Genomic DNA, 14429 nt, shown 5'->3' with positions numbered 1-14429 from the left:
ACTTGGGCCATCGGGCCAGACGCAGTGAAATTTTGACAAATTAAAACCCCAACCCAAAGCCCAAGTTGCACCCGTAGTGTCTCTTGCAGTCATAAAAGTTAAAATTGTAACTCTATTACCAATAAAAAAAAAAAAAAGTTAAATTGAAACTCCCCCCCATTAAAAGTGACCCATAAAAGTCGCATGCGGTTTGAATTGTTTACAAGCTTTTTTGAAGGGGTGGTGATTGAACACATCAAAATTTTCATGAAGAGGTTCGAAAGTTACTCCTAAAAGTAAAATGAATAAGTATTGGTATTTTTGCTTTCTAAAAAAATTTAAGAAGTGCCAAAATCAAATATGTAGGTTTTCTCATCTCAGCTATAACTTCTATTTCTTTTGTGGCCAAAACTTTATTTTTTGCCCTCTTAATTATTTTGACTAATACACATGGAAAAGAAAACAAGTGTGATACAAATGAAGCCTATAAAAGAATCCATACACCATGAAAAGAATATAATTATATAATAGAGAAATTTTAAGCAAACAAATTTGTTTCTGTATGCCTTGCAAATGCAATATACACCACAATATTGAAACATTGTGACAATTCAGGTGGCTTTTCCCAATTGTCATTAACCTTGTGTTTGGTATAAAGGATAAAGTAGGAAAAGGCAAGAAAATTTTACAAACCTTTACAAACCTTGTATAAGTTTCCTTATCTTTTTCTTCAAACCAAATATAAAGTAGAGTCCTATTTCTAGGTTTGTCGTCAAGTGTATGATGGATTTGTGGACCAACCCAATCCAAGGTTTTGCATTGATTGGGGTGGATTTTTTGGGACCTCAGATGGGCTTAAATTAACTCGAGTTGGGCTTGGGTTGAGGTCATGGGTAGATTCAGCCCGAACCCATGCAACTTGAGCCCTATAAACCCAAGCCAACTGACCTATAAAATTTTATCACATGTATATATGTTGTTTTTTGTAATGTATATATGATTATGCTATATTTACAAAATTACTCTATTGCAACCCATATCTGCACTCCCGTGCAAACATGTAGACAAACTCACACACGCATTTTCTTATGATAAAACAAACTGGCACGCATATATATTATTGATCTATCTATCTATCTATCTATTAATGAAATTTGTAAATATTTTTTATTTTTATTTCTAAATTGGGCTACAAAAGAATTTGATTGGTACATCGACGACCAAATGGTGATGCAGTTTGTTCGCTCTCTCAAGTCTAAAGAATTTGATTGATACATCGACCTCCAGCCCAGCTCCATTGATAGTTAGGACCAGCTTGAGAGAGAATTCCTCACTCGCTTTTACTTACATGTCGAACAATTGGATTTCCAGAACTCTCCACTACAAGGCAAAGAAATGATGAGTCCATCATCGACTACATCGAGCGGTGGAGAAACCTCGCCCTTTAGTGCAAGGAACAAATCAGTCAATCCTCTACCATAGACACATGCGTCCAAGGGATGCACTAGGGACTACTCTACAGCCTCAAAGGAAACATGCCTACCACCTTCGAAGTGTTAGCTACTCGAGCTCATGACTTGGAGATCCAGATAGCCAATGGGAATTCCCAACTAAGTGATCATCATGAAAAGAAGGAAGGTAAGAAGAAAGTCAAAAAGGACCTTAAGACTTCCTCCTCCTCCAAAGGAAAGGAAGTCATGAATATTACCACTGCACCAGCTAAGATCTCCAACAAGAAGAAGAAGACGGAGATCAAAGTGAAATCTTTTGCCAACCAAGACCAAGAGAAGTCTAGGCCTACTCTGAAGGAACCAAAAGAGAAGGAGTATCCATTTTCTGACTCCGACGTTCTAGAAATGCTCAACCATTTACTCCAATCGAAGTTGATTGAGCTTCCACCACCCAAGCGACCTAAAGAGCAAGGACGTGTGACAAACCCCAAGTATTGCCAGTACCATCGGATGATAAGTCATCCAATTGAAAAGTGTTTTGTGCTGAAGGACAAAATACTTCATCTCACGTTACAAGGAAAGATCGAGTTAGATCTTGGTGACAATTTCGCTACTACTAATGTCACCATGGTGACTTTTGGGTCTTTTGACCCAGTACCATTGCAATCCTCTACAAGACCTTCTTCCTCTGCTCAAGCTACACTGCGTGTCCAGACCTCAAGGAACTTTACACCCACAAAAGGGAATTCAACACCATAACACAACTCAGTAGATTCTCCTCAAATTATGGAGAAAAGGGGCAAGGTAGCTGGACCCCCAACGGTGTCTTTTCCTACGGTATCCCTCCCACAGGGACAGTTCCTATCCAATTTATTGTTGATCAATAGGTGACCACTGTCTATGCCTATCCTGACATGCCAAGGCTTAGGAATCCCAACATCCCAACTCTCTATGAGTTGATGACTGATGACTTAGACTACTGGGAAGAGTCATTTATTTTAGAAGATGAGATAAAAGATGGGTAGTCCACCTTCACTAGCAAGAAACTCAAGGAGAAGTACGCTACTAACCGGAAGGAATCATTTCGAATGGGGGCAAAACTATCTCCATCTACTCTAGAGACTCAAAAACATCTCCTCAAGACGAGATCGGATGGATTGTCGTCTCTCGGCATAAGAACAAGGCGCCTCGTCTCGTCGTCCCTGGGCTAACCAAACCAAAGCGAACTAGAAGACGACGAGTACACAATGCCTCCAAGAAGAAGAAAGTGCCAAAGAAAAAAGCACCTCAAGTACCACAAGCTAGTGAAGAAGAAGCACTTCAACAGCCTCATCCGACTCCAATAACCCTTTGGGAGTTCATGCTAAGAGAACTTTTCCCAGATGAGTGTATAGTAACAAACATGGTGATAGTTGACGAAGAGGAAACATCACCATCAACAAAAGAAGCTTCATCCGACGAGGACGAAGACATGACAAGGCTTCTTCAAGAGCACCCCATGTGTGATGAAGAAGTAAGAAAGCAACTAAAAGAAGTTTCATCCCACCTGAGCCTTACCCAAGCACTACAACTACCATAGAAGGTTTGCATTGCAATGGCAAAGACCCTGATTCTCCCCAACAAGTACCAAAGCAAAGTACCAAAAGGGGACGACTGCGCGGATTGCATGGCAACAATTACCTTCATAGATGGGGATCTACAACTCAAGTCACGTCCACATAACAGACCCCTGTATGTTGTTGGATATGTTCATGAACAAAAGATGTTATGCATCCTCATTGGTTGTGGATCTATCGTCAACGTCATGCCAGTAACCACTATGAAACAACTTGGGATTGACAATGATGAATTGATAAAGAGCAAGTTGACAATCCAAGGCTTCAATCAAAAGGGACAGCGTGCTGTATGCATGGTGTGTCTCAAGATAGAAATAGGGGACTTAACAATTTCGGTCCTTCTACATGTCATCGACACCAAGACATCCTACCAGCTACTTTTGGGACATCCGTGGTTGCATGAGACAGGAGTGGTTCCTTCAACATGGCACTATTGCTTCAAAGCCGAGCTTAAGCCTTTCAACAAAGCCGAAGCGCATTTTGCTGATGCGAGGTTCTATGCTGACACGGTCATCTTAGAAGCTCTTCCAGTCTCTATGCCGAAACCTTCTATAAAGAAGGTCTGGAAGGAAAAGGAAGACACAATGCATGAAGAGGAAAAGGCATCTTCAAGTGGTGACAAGAAGCCTCTACAAAACCAACATGCATATGCTACCTTGCCAACAACTCTACCATTGATTTCCTCTCCTTGTAACCAATTAGCCCCCATGCTTCGTTACACCCCAAAGTCGAGGAGAAGGGAAGGGCAACTACCTTTTGAGGTAATGGCTGCACCAAGCACTGCACCAATATCAAGGAGTGACATTGAAGCTCTTGAGAAGAATCTTGTGCTCCCAATCTCCGCAACATCGAAGTCACTGGTTTTTGAACCTCCACTAAAGGGATTTGTTAGAGCTCCATCAACCAATAAAGTAGGGAAACATCAAGAAGGGTGGTTTGACCCCAACGCTGAGAAGCTCCTCAAGAAGGTAGGGTACAAAGAAAGTGAAAATTGTCAGTTAGGGGACTTTGAGCCAGTTCTTACAAGTGGACAAGCCCATGGCTTAACAAAGACACAAAGAGCTTTACAAAGTGGAGGCTCCCACATCCCTCAGCAAAAGGTTGGCTTAGGATACCATCAAAATCCACCAACTCAAATTTCACAGAAGAAGGCGTCATCCAACCACATCACTATAGAAGTGGTGGACAAGAAGGAAAAGAAGCATAGACAACAGAGTTTAGTATTCAATTGGCTAGGAGAACCAAGAGAAAGACAATCAGTGTTCGACATGCTTGGAGGACTATATGCTGCTCCAACGTCTTCTGCGCAACTACAAAGGACTTCGGTACTCTCCCACATAGGGTCCAAGGGTGTCAACAGACTATTGCCGTCACATCTCCATCATCTTCTCAATCAAAGTTAAACCTTCAACCAAGACAAGACGTGGAATAGCAAAATGAAGGGATAACTAAGGATGAAGACATTGTCTCAGTTAATCACATCTCCATTGAGGAGGAGGAGGATGAAGATCAGTCAAACACTTCTTTAGATGAAGAACTTAAGCCTGCTCCACCTACCTTTGAAGAGAGAGGCCAAACAATAGTGGATGACTTGAAGGAGTTGAACCTTGGAACTAAAGAGGAACCTAGACCAATTTACATCAGTGCACTCCTTATCCCTAAAGAAGAAGCCAAATACTTCAAACTACTTCATGAGCACAAGGATGTTTTACTTGGACATACGCGTAATGCAACGAATCTTCGATGACATTCTTCACAAGAAGGTCGAGTGCTACCTCTCAAATGTGCATTTGGAGCCATCTTAGGCAAGTTCCTCGGGTTCATTGTTCGCCATCAAGGGATTCAAATCAATCAGTCAAAGATTGATGCTATCCAAAACATGCCAAAGCTGCGGAACCTACAAGAGTGGAAGAGTTTCTAAGGACGATTGGATTACATTCGATGGTTCATCTCCAACCTGGTAGGACGTTGCCAACCATTCAACAAGCTGGTGAAAAAGGATATTCAATTTGAGTGGGATAAGACCCACAAAAATGCCTTAAAGAGCATAAAGCAATACCTTTTCAAACCCCTAGTACTTGTCGCACCAATTCCTGAGAAACCGCTTATCCTGTACACCGCTACACAAGAGCAGTCATTGGGAGCCTTGTTGGCACAAGTCAATGAGGAAGGGAAAGAAAATACACTCTACTACCTCATTCGGACACTAATAAGAGCCAAGTTGAACTCTTCACCCATAGAGAAGACTTGTCTTGCTCTCATTTTTGCCACGAAGAAGTTACGACATTACATGTTGGCACATACTGTCCACCTCATCTCAAAGGTAGACCCCCTCACATACATCATGACACGACCTATCCTTTCAGGGAGACTAGCTAAATGGGCTCTCCTCTTCTCAGAATTTGATATCATCTACATCCCACAAAAGGCCATGAAAGGATGGGCACTAGCAGACTTTCTTGTAGATCACCCTATTCCAATAGATTGGAAACTCTCCGAACACATTTCTGATGAAGAGGTTTTCTACATAAACATCTTACCAGCATGGATGATGTTTTTTGATGGAACAACATGTAAAGATGGTGCAGGTGCTGATGTTGTATTTGTCTCGCCACAAAGAGAAATCCTCACATACTCATTTGTCTTAACTGAGCTTTGCTCTAACAACATGGTAGAGTATAAAGCTTTAATCATTGGCTTAGAAATGGTCATTGACTTGAAAATCCACCACCTCACAGTATATGGGGATTCAAAGTTGGTAATCAACTAATTGAAGTCAGAGTATGAGATGTACAAGGATGACCTAGTTCCCTATCACCATTGTGCAATCCAATTACTGAAAGAGTTCGAGCATGATACCATTGAACATGTACCCAGAAGTGAAAACAAGCAAACAGATGCCCTTGCCAATCTAGCAACAATCTTAGCACTCATGGGTGATGAAGTAACAACAATACCCATTTGTGCAAAATGGGTTCTCCCCCCAAGTCACCTCAAGAACAAATAGAGCAAGAAAGCAATGTGGCTTCTATATTCATTATAGATGTTGAGGACTAGAGACAACCCTTCATCGGCTACTTGTAGCATGGGAAGTTGCCTGAAGGTCCCAAGCATAGAGTTGAGATACGGCATCGAGCACCTCGTTTCCTATATTACAATGACAACCTTTATAGACGCTCCTTCAATGATGTCTACATGAGGTGTACCCATGGAGACGAAGTCCAAAGTGCACTTGACCAAGCACACTCTATAATTTGTGGTGCTCATCAGTCAGGACCTAAGCTTCATGATCGCCTTAAGTGAAAGGGCTTCTATTGGCCAACAATGGTACAAGACTCGACCAAATACACCAAAAGATGTCAGGCATGTCAATTCCTTGGGGACTTTATTCGCCAATCACCAAAACCTTTACATTCTACAGTTGCATTGTGGCCATTTGATGCATGGAGACTTGATGCGGTTGGTCATTTGCCTAAGTCTTCTCGCTAGTATCTTTTCATCCTAGCAGCAACGGATTATTTTTTCAAATGGGTTGAAGCGGTTCTTCTTCAAGAAGTAAAGAAAGAAGATGCTGTCAACTTCCTTCGGACTTACATTTTCTACCGCTACGGTGTTCCACGTTACATAATCACGGATAACGGGAAGCCATTCTCAGCAGCACTGGTGACACAATTTTGTAATAAGCTTGGCATTAAACAGAGGTTTTCAACCATGTACAATGCAATAGCCAATGGACTTGCAGAGGCCTTTAACAAAACTCTGTGCAAATTACTTGAGAAGATTGTGTCCAAGTCAAAGAGATATTGGCACGAACGCTTGGATGAGGCCTTATGGGCATATCGAACATCTTACCGCATTGCTACAAATGCAACTCCTTTTGCTTTAGTATATGGTGTAGAAGTTGTACTTCCCCTAGAGAGACAAATGAACTTTCTAAGGATGGCTATTCAAGATAGAATTACAGAAGATGAGAATTCAAAGCTATGACTAATTGATCTCGAAGCGCTAAATGAGAAAAGGTTAGAAGCTTAACAAATAATAGAGTGCTACCAAGCTCGTTTGGCTCATGCATTCAACATGAAGGTTCGTCTTCGCTCCTTTTAGAAAGGAGATCTTGTCCTTGTTGTTCGATGACCTATCATTCTCTCACACCATTTAGGGAGGAAATTTGACCCTAAATTGGATGGGCCTTACGTGGTGGAAGAAATCTACACTAATAGTGCTTATCTTCTTGTCATGCCAGAGGGTTTACGTCTTGGGCCCATTAATGGAAAGTAACTTAAGAGGTACTACCCCTAGTCTTTTGCATTGTAATGCTCTTAGCCCACATGACCCTAAATTGCGAATGGCAAAAAAAAAAAGTCTTTTTCATTGTAACGCTCTTGGCCCACATGAGCCTAAACTGTGAAAGGCTTAAAGTAAATGTCAAATATAAAGGTTTCTTCTTTCTTTTTATAGATAGAAAAAGGGAACTTTAATTTTATTGCTCAAGTACGGCATTTACAATGCAAAAAAAACAAGAAAGAGGAAAATTGTCTCTCCAAAACATTCCCTGCACTTGGGACCTTGGTGAATCCAATATGCTTCCGAGAGAGCTTCAAATGCCTTTAGAAGTTCAGCCCTCATCTTGTCTATTCCCTACACTTCTTTGCTTTCAACCTTCGCTTGCTTTAGGTCATCATATCGAGCCTTTGTAGCTGCAATTGCCACCTCAGCCTCTCGTTGGTCTTGGGCAAGAACACTATCTCGAGATAATAAGGAATAATGTTTTTCCTCTATTTTTTGCCTCTCATCCTCAAGTGTTTGAAACTTTGCCTTGATTTAACATTGTCCATCTTCGACAATGGCAAGATCTACTTTAATTTGATTCCTTTGACTATTGATAGAAAATGTGTTCTTTGCATGTGCATCCACCTTTGTGGATAAAATTGATAATTCCTTCTCCTTTTGCTTTTCGGTTGGAGCATTCTTAATGGTATCTCTCTAAGCATGGTAATCTTATACGCATGATAACAATGAATCAACTTTTTGAATCAAGAGAGAAGTATTAAGGTGGAAAACGTCCTCAAGGGCCTCTACAACCGAAGGAAACTCGGTTGTCCGCCAACCCTTCATGTAATTGAAACCTTTCTTGCTTATAGGCTCCAATTCATCCTTCAGGAAGCTTTTTATTCCTTCCACTTTAAGGAAGCATGCACGTGCTGCATAATCTCCAATAGGACTAGTTGACCACTTGGAATAACTTGAAAACTCTGGCACTACTTGATCTGTAAAAGGACTTTTTGAACAAGGAGAGAAAATTTTATGAGAATTGGAAGATGTGACACTATGAGAATGGTGGGATGAAAGGGATTGTGCTTCCTCAGTGTGCTCTCTACCTTGCATATTAGAATATGCATGCCAAGTGCTTCATCGTCAGGAAGAGAAAAGTCATTGATGTTATCTCCTAATATATCCAGTATATTCTCTATGACATCTGTGCCGATAGTGTCATTATGAGGTATCTTTGGGAATGGCTCCAAGTGATGATCCTCTAGCACGGGAAAAAAGGCTGCAAGATAGAGAGGCTGCATTAGTGAAAAAACTAAGGAAATAGAAACAAGATTAAAATACAAAGTATAGATCTTACCACTAGCAATGGTACGAGGCGACAGATCTAAGGTAGGAGCTGAAATTAAAGAAGGCGGACTAATCACTGATGATTGGTTAGTTACTGCATCAGCAGCTACTTTAGTCTCTTTGTCACGGGTTGCTGTGGAGGAAGTTTGTCTGCTTCCTAGATTCTGAGAAGCATCAACATCTGTGAGTATATGTTGCTAGGATGTTCTCGAAGTTGTTACCTCTTTGGGATCGCCATCCAACTCAACTACATTTTGGGATTGTGAGAACAGTGCCTTAGGTCCATGTATCTTCACTAACTTCTGGCGATGATGCTCACTATTGGAAAGAGAAGTGGCAATAGGGGTCATCATCATGACCTCTCTTTAAAGGAGGACCTGGAGGCTGCTTGCTTGAATTCACTATCTTTCCTTTCCTTAGGATCTTTCTAGGCACCTTTACAAATTTACTGTGATCTGTTGTCCCACTTAATTCACTCAAATATAAGGTCCTCACAATAATGTCCTCTAATGCTTTTCCTACACCTTACATCCACCAACTCAAATAACTAGGGTCACACTGGTGATCAATATGTCCAACAAGCCCTAGAATATAAAATGTAGCATTGGTATTCACCTGAGTAAGGGATAACCATAAGCCATAGAGCTGGTGAGGACTGGCCTTATAAAATAAGTACTTTGGAGACCCCGAAAGTCTTTGATGGAAACCTTACTAACGAGAAAACCTATATGGGCTCTACATTTCCAAGAAACAATGAGACGCTTGATGCAACATCACATAGCTAGGGCGAATGTTGAACATAAATTCTCTAAACTCTATGGAGCAAGAATCATCGCCTAAATGATTTCCAAGATTCTGAACATTATATTACAATTTTCTGGGTCTCCAACTAAAGTCATTCTCTGACATGGCTCCACGAATGAGGTCTCGAGCTGACTTGGCCTTTGCCTCATAGAAGAAGTAGGCATTCAAGAGACCTTTGAACATCTCAACGAGAGGTCATCCGTAAGTCGACAGAACATCAATGAATACACATTTAACAAAGTATACTCCAGCCCAAGCATACAAGTAATGTCCAGGAAATGCAAACGTCGATGCCCCAAGGGAGTTAGATGACCCCTTTACTTGTGCATATGTATCGGAAAGGCCCCGATAAATGCTTGTTAGCACAAGAAGAACTAAGCTATATGTAATGCCATGAGACATTCATGATGTTTCCTTGAATGTTCCGGGACAAAGAACGTTGAGATCATTTGAGGGCAAAACAAAGCAACACAACCACAAAGCTAAGTAGGCTGCTATCCAGGCTTCATTCTCAATTGCTTGATCCTTAGGAAATCCTAACCTGACAAATGGATTTTCTTTGCACCTCTTCGAGCTGACTTGTTTTCCTCTCATTTGCAAAGGCCTATTAACTTTCCTGATTGCATAATATTCCTTGGTCTTCTTGTTGAAGTCATATCCAAACTTGGCGTCTTTATAATCCTGGAGAAAGTGAGGATTTGGAATCCTTTCATTTGTTGTATACCAGAACTCGAGCCAATCTGCATGAGTAACTCAGTCGGATCCTTTTTTGAAGGCAAGTTGAGCATAGGCTTTGAACAAATAATGGCATGAACGAGGCAAACCATGTGGACTAGAAGACATTATCTCCTCTAAGCTGGGAATCACTTCCTCATAATATTCTCCACCAATGTAAAGGCCTAAGATCGGTTGGATGTCCCAAAGAGATATTCCGACTTCACCTCGATTGGTCACAAAAGTGTTTGTGTCAAGGCACCAAACCTCACATAGGGCTCTATAAATGTTGTCAGGCTGACTATACACACGAGTAGCTGCATGGACCACTCGACTCAATTCTTTCATGTTCCCTATGTCTCGAAGACGGTTGAATACTTCACGACCCCAATCCCAAAATTGGCTAAGATACTGAATCTCCCCTCTTGGGCTCAAATTAAAACCCCATTTCATGGACCCTTATTGTATCTTCTTTACAATATAGGGAAATGGATGGTTATTTGTAGCGGTATGGTGGAAAGGATGTTTTAAGCATGGTTGCCAAGGCATAGTAATATAATCCCCTTAGTATATTTCATGGCACCCGGGGTACCAACTAATCTCTATCAACCTTGAAAGTGGTTCTGGTTTAACTCCACTTCAACCATAAGGACCTATCATCAGAAAGTACGAGCTCAGTGTGATGAGCATTCCTTGACCCTTGAGGTTTTACCAGTATGCTAGGAAAGCAAAGGAACTGTCCCTTCAACGCGGGATCCACATGCTCCATCACCCACCCTTCTTGAGGTAAACTCCTTGACAGAAAGGGTGTAGGAGATGATGAAGAGACATCGTGACAAGGTGAGCCAGAGGAAGCCATTACCTGCATAAGCAAAGTAAGAGTGTTAGTACCATATGAAATGTTTACCTTAAACTGAAGAAACAAGACATTTGTGGCACTCTCTGGTGAAGAAGCTCTATGCAAGCTAACCCTTAAATCCAAGAGACCTCGGACCCAAAAGTCTACAAAGCTCTGGACCTAGGGACCCCAAACCATTGAAGGTCTGCGAGGGCTCGCTAATGATGAAGCTTCACATGTTGTGGCTCTCTGGTGAAGAAGCTCTATGTAAGTTAATCCCTAAATCCAAGAGACCTTAGACCTAAAAGCCTACAAAGCTCTGGACCTAGGGACCCCAAACCATTAAAAGTCTACGAGGGCCTACTACTGATGAAGTCTGAAGTCGTATAAGTGTGCCAATTGAGTTAATGTACCAAATCTATAGTCCTGTAGGAGCAAAATTACAATTATGAGATTTCATCTTGCTAAGAGGAGAAAAATAACAAATATAACTAATGCAAATATCACCGATGCAAGTCCCTAACTAATTTTAAAGGAAGGGAATGAACATGAAATACCAAAATCTTCTTACAAAAACAGTCATTCACCACAAGACCCTTGTTCAGTTTCGAACTCAACTGCAATACAAATTTTCTACTGCCAAGAAGTCCATAAACAAAAAAAAGGGAATTGACACCTTGCACCAGGTGACAAAAAGATGAAGTGAATGAAATCTTGATGAAGCATATCCTTGGAGAAGGAAATGCATTGTCAATACCAGAGCACAAGAACACCATGTATGACAAAAGCAACAAGTCACTTCCTTTTCATTGACACAAAGTGACTACCTCGAAGGTTAAATCCAATATTACATTCGGTTTCAACAACTGAAAAGGAGCACCATGCCAAGAGAGTCCAGGCATTGTTTATACTGATGCTAGTATCAAGTGGGAGCTTTAGTATGGCGATATGATGACTATCTATCATTCTGTTAGATGAAACACCTAAAACGTCTATAGGAGCTTTAATCAATGTGTTTCCATTATGATCATTTCTGTTGCGATTCAAGTTAGCCAAAAATAAATAAATGATACACAATATTGGTATAATTGCTACCTATGTATTGGAAAGAGGCTTAGAAAGTGACATGTAGCAAGTCAACTTCATACAAAGCAAGGCATACATCATTTGCCAAATGAGTCCATGCAAGAAACATAGCTCCGGAAGGACAATAGATGCTATGCTATGTATGTTACATCCCATGGTGACGAGGTGACATTTGGTTAGCAAGATTTCAATGTGCCTTTAATGCTCCATTTTAAAAGAAGAATGCCAAAGAAAAAAGGAAAAAAAATCATAAAAGCAAACAAAATTTGGTAAAAAGCAAGAAGAGTCATGCCTCATTGCATTGTTGAGTCTCAATTCGTTGGATGTGCAAGGTCAACTGGTTGATTTAGAAGGAATCAAGGGTAGAGATAACTACATCACTTCTCAAGTTACTCTTGCTTATTGTCTTAAACATCATACAGGTCATTCTCATTACCTCAACAACATTAATTAGCAGCTCAATTTCTTAAGGTATAATGGGAGAGCATCTATCGGGCCCTAGAGGAAGGAAACAAAAACTAACCAAAACAATATAAAGAAAAGGAAGAGGACAAAGAGTGCATGTAAACCACATGGTTAGCTACATGGTTGAATGGATATCTAAGTAAGAAAGTCAAATACCTAATTTCGATGGTAGGCTACCAGATTTGCAATAGGAGAGCCCACTACGAGTACTACCCAATGGCCCCAACTATATTTCAATAGGAAGTAACAGTTGAAAGCACTAGTGTAAGATCTGATGGTTTCGATGAACTTGTAATCTTCACAGCAAAAGACGATAACAAGGAAGACTTTTGTGGATCAAAAAGGGAAAGTTTGCTTCAAGACTTGCGGTCAATAGAAAATAAACAAAGATTCGATGGAAGGTTGGGTATTTATGAAGAAGGAGATTCGTGTTGTACTAAGAATCCAATGACCTATGAGACTCTGATACAATAATAGAAAACCCCAACTAATGGATTGACTAAGTAGCTAATAGAGTAAGAGAATTAGAGAAGCAAAAGAAGTCTATGGAAATCGAACATTACATAAACCAACTTCTGTAGAAGGAATATTGGTTATGAGACTTGCAAATTCTTTTGGGGTTTAGTTAACCAAGGTTAGCCACATGTCATGACATCTCCTCAATGCCTACAAGCTGAACAAAATCTCCACAAACATTCAAGTCAATTTACCATCCAACATGGATATCAACATTGTTGAGGACATCGGCGTCGCACCGAACTTCGTCACCTCGTCATTGAGGGGCATTTGTAGACATGTGAATTTTTTTAAGACAGATAAATGGGCTTAATTTACATGACAGCCTCTAAATAATATGGGCCTCCATGGGGCCAAGGCCCAAGTCTACATAAATATGTCTTGGTGGCTTAAGGTTCCAAGTGTATTAAGTCCAATTTGACCCATCTCCTATTATAATAGGGTCGTCCCATAGGCAAGACCACTAACTCCTACATAATGGTGCATGTATAGGAGTTAATGCTAACCCAACACCCCACTCACATGGGATTGGTTAGCTAAGTGGGTTGAGGTGGCAACCTTAACCCTTGGCTATAAATAGCCTTGCCTATGAAGAAAGATGGTTCTTTTTCCTTTTTGGAGAATCAGATTGCAAGAAGCTCTCACACACCAACACTTGAGTGTTGCAAGCAACTACAAGCTCCTACAAATTTCAACAATTTCAAGATCAAAAGAGAAGAAAGAAGGGAAAAACTTCTTAGTTCTTTGCAACTCACTTGGATTCAAGCTCTTCAAAGAAGATCAAGCCACCACAAAAGGGCCTTCTTAGAGAAACATCCTTCACAATTGATCAAGTGCGAAGCCCGAAGTGAAGAAATCTACATCAAATCTCCCGAAGCACCAAAATCAAGGAAATCTACGTCAACACTTCAAGAAGTATGAGGAATATGTCAACGGCCCTCATCTTCACCAAATTCGACCTTCAATCACAGATTGCTCACATCATTGAGCAGAAATCAAAGAGAGTTCAAATCCTTTGTATTTTTTATTACAAATTTATTTTTGTAATTTGTCTACATATTTTGTGTTAATTGAAATACACAAAATTTATGTTGATACTAAGTTATATTGGGTTTAGCACAGGTCAAACTTTTTTTTTATTTGCTTGGCAAACACAAAAAACATTCTTTCAGTTCTTTGAAAAGTTACATAGTTCCTCACTTCCTCTACTAACAAATGAGTGCAAGATAGATTTCCCAACCATTCCTGAGGATTGGTCTGAGACCACTATTTTATAGTTGGACACATGGGCTTGGTTTGAGCCCATCATTAGATCCAACCAGGGTTCCGATGGTAGGGTGA

The 14429-nt window shown here is 40.5% G+C and overlaps 1 protein-coding gene across 1 annotated transcript; it reads left to right on the top strand.

Annotated features, from left to right (window-relative positions):
- Positions 1 to 3024: 3024 nt before the first annotated feature.
- LOC148852517 (uncharacterized) lies at positions 3025 to 7033 on the top strand. Its single transcript, XM_088945814.1, has 4 exons — positions 3025 to 4371; positions 4479 to 4770; positions 5011 to 5804; positions 6536 to 7033. The coding sequence occupies exons 1-4, from the start codon at positions 3025 to 3027 to the stop codon at positions 7031 to 7033; spliced, it is 2931 nt and encodes a 976-aa protein (XP_088801940.1).
- Positions 7034 to 14429: the final 7396 nt, after the last annotated feature.

Source organism: Nelumbo lutea, chromosome 5 (assembly GCF_056320005.1).
Source record: "Nelumbo lutea isolate HS-2025 chromosome 5, American lotus-T2T, whole genome shotgun sequence".
NCBI classification, from domain to species: Eukaryota; Viridiplantae; Streptophyta; class Magnoliopsida; order Proteales; family Nelumbonaceae; genus Nelumbo; species Nelumbo lutea.
The sequence above is the reverse complement of the archived record's forward strand: the minus strand, read 5'-3'. Positions and strand labels throughout refer to the sequence as shown.

Coding starts and splice junctions, on each gene's coding strand:
- LOC148852517 (XM_088945814.1), top strand. CDS start 3,025: ATGGCAAAGACCCTGATTCTCCCCAACAAGTACCAAAGCAAAGTACCA. Junction 4,372..4,478: donor CGCAACTACAAAGGACTTCG/GTACTCTCCCAC, acceptor GACGTGGAATAG/CAAAATGAAGGGATAACTAA. Junction 5,805..6,535: donor TATATGGGGATTCAAAGTTG/GTAATCAACTAA, acceptor TCTTCTCGCTAG/TATCTTTTCATCCTAGCAGC.